The sequence below is a fragment of the Echeneis naucrates genome, chromosome 12, assembly GCF_900963305.1.
Source record: "Echeneis naucrates chromosome 12, fEcheNa1.1, whole genome shotgun sequence".
NCBI lineage: Eukaryota > Metazoa > Chordata > Actinopteri > Carangiformes > Echeneidae > Echeneis > Echeneis naucrates.
The window spans coordinates 12,255,733-12,262,870 of record NC_042522.1 but is presented as its reverse complement, the minus strand read 5'-3'; the positions used below and the strand labels follow the sequence as shown (position 1 = coordinate 12,262,870).

Here is a 7,138-nt window from a genome sequence, read left to right as displayed (position 1 = left end):
TATATGTGTTTGTGGTGAAATACGACCTCTTTGTCGCCACCATGTGGAGGAAGTCACAGCACACTGACTTTTGTCCAATCACGACCATCCTGAAGCCCAAAGTTTTGCTTCACCTTCTTTTTCCCCATCACGTTTGAAGTTAAGTTGAAAACTAAGTATAATCTTTTCAGGCAAAAGAAGCCACACCACAGCATTAAAACCTACATAGCAGGCAAATAGATTTTAAGTATTACTTGGGTAAAAGTGACAAGTTGTTAACACAAGCTACATTATAAACAATACCTTCCTTTAACATTTTGTAAAAGTAGTGAAGTATCAGCAGCAGTATCATGAATAACTCCACATGAGATGGCCACATGCACAACACTTCTGTTTTGACGTAATCTCTATAATTTTCTTAATTTAATTGTACGTATTTTATTAATTTAACGTGGAAGTGGACGCAAGTGAAGCAATGCTGAGTTCCTCTTGTGCTTTCTTTTTGTTGTGCCAGTTCTTTTTTTATTTTATTTAATTTATATATTTTCCCCAGAGTAGTTCAATGTGTAACAAATCGTTGTATCATAAACTGTTTTGTATGTAAATATTAATCTGCAACGTAAACATCTGACACCCAGACACGTGAACTATTGAACAATCTATTTGATCCAACGGCTCAGTTTGGGAGTTGGATTAAATGTGCTGATAACAGAAAGTCAGTCATGTTAAAGGGGGCCGTCCGGTCCTGTGCCTTTGTGTTTGTCTGTCCTTGGTACTTTTCCATTAGACAGCCCTGTAAACACAGCTGCTAGCAGAACGGCGGCTAACACAACACCGGCTATTTGTTTTCTCTGCTCGGCAGCGACTTAGCTAAAGGCACAAACGGCGAGGACGTGTAGTTTGTCTCCCTGTGAAACACTAACTTCCATGTGACGGTTACGATCGTGGTTTAGTATCGACAATAAAAAATATTCTACGACATTTTTATGACTATTTGAACTGTGCTCGCAGGTCAGGGCCAGTCGATTTCCGATCATCGCATTAGCATCTAGCTTTCCTGGTTAGCACTAGCTTGTTAGCATGGGTGAAGCTAAACAAGAGCTGATTTCTGGGCGTAGCTGTAACGACGTATTCCGCTTTCACAATAAATGTTTATTTGAAAGGACACGTTTTTATGTTTGTTCCCGAATACATTTAAGAGGAATTAAAGATCGTAGTTTAGATAGTAGATAGTAGACTCAGGTCTAGACCAAGAATTTGTTTTGTGTTACATATTTTATTTTGTTAAAAGAAAGTATCCTACTTGCTCTTAATAACACAAGATAACACTTTATTGTTGCCTTAAGTGAGAATATTACTTTCATTTTAATTGTGTTTGTCTATACTTGTAAGTTGTGAGTAAGACAGAAAACACACTGTATTTTTTAATGCATATGTGCTTTGTTGACTATGAAAATTGTAGGTTTATAAAACACTTATTGGCGTTTTTCAGGATTTTCCAAATCTATACATATACAGCAGAACACACTAAATTTTATCAACCAATTTCACTAAAATTTGGGGGGTTCAATCAGCAGAACTTACAATCGATAACTGAGAAGTAAACTTTATGAATACTTTGGAGGCAGATTTCAGTATTTTGAAGTGTTCCATGTTTAGCCCAGACAAGAAGAATTAAGTATCTTCAGTTATATTTGTGTGTATAAAAACACAATTTAGCTCCTCGTGTTTGTTAAATTTTATTAATATGGTTGCAGATGTTGCAGTTAGTGAAAACCCAAATAATATTTTCATTTAATCGACACGAGTTTGCGTTTCAATCCAACCTTTATGTTGAAGTCGAAGAGGAAGTGCATTGTCGTCATTATGGGTAACTTGACTCCGCTGTTTTCTACAAGCTCCAACTGTTCGGCCGATCACTTCCTAGCAGAGCATAGCCGAGAGCAGTCAGCCCGTCGTGTCTCTATCCGAGGCCGGATGGTAAAATCCAACCTCCAGCGGATCCTAAACAGTCACTGCTTTGCTCGCGAGAAAGAAGGAAAACACCAATCTTTTACTACCATGGCGGATTTAAGTAACCCCATCTGTGACATGATCGGAAAGTAAGTAAACGATTAGAAATACCGCACCTAAGTGCTAGCCGGGGTGTGGGGGAGGGGTGGCTAAGCTAACCCAGCCTGTGGCCACAGATAAGCGGAAGTAATACGTGTTTAAATGCACTGATAACACGTCGAATCCCCGAAGTACCGGTGCCGTGCTTTAAGACAGCCGTCTTAAAACACCAACAACCCGTATAACATTGAAAGGCTGTCATGTCAGAGCTACGGACGTCCACCTGCTGTTCGGACAGACAGCCGGAGCAGCGCTAAATTAGCTAGCGTTAGCTAACGTTAGCTACGTGCGTCGTCGAAGCTGTTGCGTGACTCTGGCTAACTACGCCACATGACGTCAACGTTTCAATCCAGAAAATGGAAATTAAAACACTTTATCAGGGTCGTGATTTGAGACAGTTACCAATTTGATTAAATACGGATTATGACAAATTAAGACCAGAAAAGGAATTTGAGATGGTTTGATGACCGAGTTCGTCGCGTCTGAGCCGTTTAAAGCCCGATCATAGTTATGTGACACCAGGCTGTAAGATCGTGTATATTTATTTATTATTATTTATTTTATTTGAAGTCTCCAGGTGGACACGTTTCTGGCAACGTTAGTCTCTTGAGCTAATAACTGAATGCTTTATTATTACGTAACTGACAGCTCAACGCGGAAGGCCGCGCGACTGGCTACGTAATTGGCGTACGCGGTGACGCGGTGCCACGTGCTCCAATGTTTTTAATATACATATTTATAAAGAAGGCAGTTTGTGGTTGATCATTAAGTAGATCGGATTAATTTGAAGTGTTATCAGGTGTGTGTAATGACGTACAGACCGGATCCAATATAATAGGAGCTATTCAGACAGCTTTTACTTTCCTCCGTCCTGTGAGATGTTTCTGCATTTTTAAAAGACCGTGATGAATACATGAAGATCGGACATAATGCACCAGTCTACATGAAGCCTCACAGCTGGCAAGGCATATCGGAGCAAGTCTTAAAGACAAAGGAAGTGAGTGCAGAATTCAGACAGGATGGTGTGAAGACAGATCTAAACAAGGATAACAGAAATTAGATAATGTTCCCAATGCACACTGGTGAACCCATAATTGTTACATGGAAGACGTGGAACAGACATGATAATGGGTCTGCACAGACGGCCCCTCTTTCAACCTGACAGAACAAGAAGGACCTTGATGTGTAGACTTGTTGCGTCATACCCAAGAAGACTCCAAGCTGTAATTGCTGCTAAAATTGTGTGGACTATTTTACAGCGTCAAGGGCCCGTGTCAGTGTGATATTTCAGTTTTTCTATATTTTAGGAATTTGCAAAAAACTTTTAGTCCCAAGAAGGTTTGCTCCATTGTAGCAATTACTTCAGAGGCCACAGGATGTCTGTATATGTCACAATATGCAACAGATTAATTTCAGTTTAATAAATTAAAAAAAATTTCCCCAAGAGACTGGCTCTGATTGCATATAATGCGCTTTCCACTAACCAAGCTAAAACCTGAGGTAAAGAATGAAAGTGTGTTGTTGTGCTTCAGTGGAAAACTTATTGGGCCGGGTGCCTCTTACCACATCCTGCTGCATTGGTGTACCACTCTTGTACACATTCTGTTAACAGCTTCGCATACACAGCACCATTGTTTAGGGGAGCATAAACTGTAAGTGGTCTGAATGAGCGTCATGCCTGCTGGTGTAACACATGTTGTGGCTTGAGCAGTTAAATGTTAGTAGCTGCAGCATTTGTTAAAGTTAACTGTTTGGGAAAAAATTGCATAGCTTAATTGAGAAATATATATTTTTATTAATAAAACCAAACAGAATTTTAGCGGTTGAGTGGATTTTAGACACTCAAGCAAAACATTGAAGAATTAGGGATTACAACTGAAATTGGTTGTAGCACCAAAGTTCAACCCTCTTTACAGCCCTAACAAAAATGAGTCTGCGCTTTCTTTTTTTGTTTTGTTTTCTAGCAGTGTAGTGTTTCTGACCTTTCAGCTTGTATGGACAGTGTGAAGGGAGCATCTTTTATAATTTAACTCTTGGAATATTAGGCTGTAGTTTTCAGTGGCCCATGTGCATACTGGAGCACCTGCATGGATGCATGGTCTCATGCATCCATGCATTTCTGTGCAAAGGCTGTGACATTTCTTTGATATTTTGGTTATATAACAGTTCTGAATATACATCTTGAACATACAACATCTAGTTATACAAAATGTGTTTAATTCTAGAAAATTTCTGTTAGTATTCTGACTGTGTCTTCTCTGAATCTCTCCCTCATGCAGTCTGTCCATGCACTGTAGTAGTACCCGCGGCCCGGGGCCTCTGTGGTGCTCCTGATGCCCCTCTCCCACCCCTGAAGATCCCAGGTGGGCGAGGGAATGGTACACGGGATCACACTCCTTCAGCTCGGCCGGTCTACTCAGTAAGTCTAGATATGTGCATTGCTGAAAAGTAATCTGAGGAGCTTAAATGGAAATACATACTGCAGCTAACCTGTCACTAGTATAGGAGCTCAAGTAATTCAACAATTTATGTCATGTGATGATGTGTTGGACTCAGCTTTTGTCTGATTCAGTACTCTGCATGGGATGAAACACAATCCACTTTTGCTTCCTTTGCAAATTTATAGGATCATTTGCTTTTCTGGACCAAAGGCTCATGTATTCTTATTATTTTGACCACATTTCCATGTAGTTGAATTATACTTGTACAACTTTGATGGATTAAAGTCATCCACTGTTTCACATACATTGTTTTCATGTATTTTCCAGGACCGAAGGTTGACTGTAACGGAGGAGCCAGCAGGGAATGGTCGTCCGGGGATACTCCACTTCCAAAGTCGTCCCACTGTGACCAAGGCGATACAGTGGGATGCTGTCCTAAGCAGCAGCGCACTCTATGTGGAGATACCTCTTGACCCTCTTCCTGAAGGCAGCAAGGAGAGGTGAGAATAGGAAAAGGCTCAAATGGAATATAGTGTTGGGTCTCTACTGTGGCACACCTGAGCTATGTTACAGGCGAGTAAACCAACAATTTATGGCAGGATAGAGTGCCTGTGGATCTCAGTGTTGATTGCGATATTTGTAGCTGGTTATAGAACACAGATGGGAAAGCCTGGAGCAGTAAATAATATAATTGATGATGGAGATCCAGTCATTGTTCTTGTGTGTCTTTGCCTTGGAGTTACAAATTTCCATTTTCTAACCTGCTGCGTTTTCACTGCAGCTTTGCGGCTCTCCTGGAGTATGCTGAAGAACATCTGAAAGTTGTTAGCGTGTTTGTCTGCTTTTACAAGAACAGAGATGATCGTGGTATGTTGCAGTTTTCTCAGCACACCATTTCCACTCTGACACAACATGTACTTCATCTTGATTTCATTTGTCCCTACTTTACTTCTTCAGCTAAACTGGTGCGTACCTTCAGTTTCCTGGGCTTTGAGATTGTGAAACCGGGCCATGCCCTCGTCCCGCCTCGACCCGACGTTTTCTTCATGGCCTACAATTTTGACAGGGACTCCTCGGACGAGGAGTAGCTCTTTGGATAGCCCCTCCACTTCATCCTCTCTCCCCCTTTCATTCCCATCGTATGTTTTGCCCCCCCACCCCAGCTTACCCATATAGTCCATCTGTGTTTAACTCTTTGCTGTAGCTCTCTGTATACAAACATTCATTCCCCCAAGCTTTTTGTGTTCAAGGGAATATGTAAGCTGCGCATCTCCTGTTTCCACCATCTATATTTGTGTGTTTTAATATCCTGTTTCCATTGAAAATGAATTGATGTTGTCACCTGAAAGGAGGGAAGCTTTGTTTTTTGGACTTCAAATCAGACTGCAGTTGTCATAGCTATAAATTAAAAGTTTGCCATAATTTTTTTTTCCGGTCAACTCTTATTTCCTTTTAGACGATAGATAAAGATGGAGGATTCTTCATTTCTTGAATGTAAAACAAAAGGTCATCAGGTTTACACTCGGGTACTCCGGCTGTCATATGATTGGCTTGATTATGGATTCAAAATTTGTCTCATATTTTCTTTCTCTTTGAACTGAATTACTGATACATTTCAGCGGGACCAGTTTCATTTTGCAGCACTAATATCATCTTAAAAGTATTTGAATTTTTTGAAAAGTTATTTTTGAGTGACAGCCCCAATAATTGGTACTTCATAGCTGGATAGTGAAACCATGTAGGCTAGAGGTGGAGTGACGAGATGAATGCTGTTGCATGTGTCAGTTTCATGTTCAAGATCCTACGATGAGTGTTGGTACAAAGTTGCAAGAAAGTGAATAATCCAAAGTGCTTTTGCGTCTTTCTACCATGTATATCTGACCATATTTTAGTATTTTGTTCCGGAAGAATATTGCTGTGATTGGTCTTTCCTTTTTTTTGGGTTAGCATTCCTTTTCAACTTGTTTTTCATGATAGTAATGAGTTTGTTGTTCACCTGCATAGTGGTACCTGTTGTGCTTCTGTGATAATAAAACAAATAAATAGTCTTGTCTCTGTCCCATCTACTTAAGCCCATCTGTTAATCCTATCAGCACATTGTAACTGAAACTTTGGATTGTTGCTTCAGTCCCCTTTTTTGTTGTTAAATATACCATACTGTAATCAGCTGTTTCTTCTGCAGATCTAAAGCACGCAGTTGTCATATAACCACCTATGGAAATCTGTAATAAGACGCAGTACAATATAACATTCGATTGCCTTCCATCATGAAAATAACTAGTATGAAACAACGTAATGTGTGCTGGTCCTAAGAAAATCAGGTCACTCACAAAAGAGCAGCATGGCAGACGCACCAGCAGGAGGCTCCACATGACGGCGAAGAGATGAAATTCAACCTCTATTACACATGTATGGTTTATGTAAACAAGCACAGTTCATCTCTATTTCAGCCCAGTGTTGGTGGCAGCATTTCTTTGTTCAGGCACGGATGATACATAAACTGTTAGTGCTCTCATAGTAGCTGCTCAAAGAAATAAACTTTGTACTGACTTCCTCAGAGAGCTGTGAAGACTACATTAACTACACTATTCATTACCTTCATTAAT

At 40.2% G+C, this 7,138-nt stretch overlaps 1 protein-coding gene across 1 annotated transcript; it reads left to right on the top strand.

Moving 5' to 3' along the window:
* The first annotated feature begins 1,885 nt into the window (after positions 1 to 1,885).
* On the top strand, positions 1,886 to 6,589 carry oaz1b (ornithine decarboxylase antizyme 1b). The gene is given in 6 exon segments (XM_029516524.1): positions 1,886 to 2,081; positions 4,371 to 4,422; positions 4,424 to 4,510; positions 4,860 to 5,032; positions 5,314 to 5,399; positions 5,490 to 6,589. Coding segments are annotated over 6 exon segments (654 nt in total). The 5' UTR covers positions 1,886 to 1,956; the 3' UTR covers positions 5,621 to 6,589.
* Positions 6,590 to 7,138: the final 549 nt, after the last annotated feature.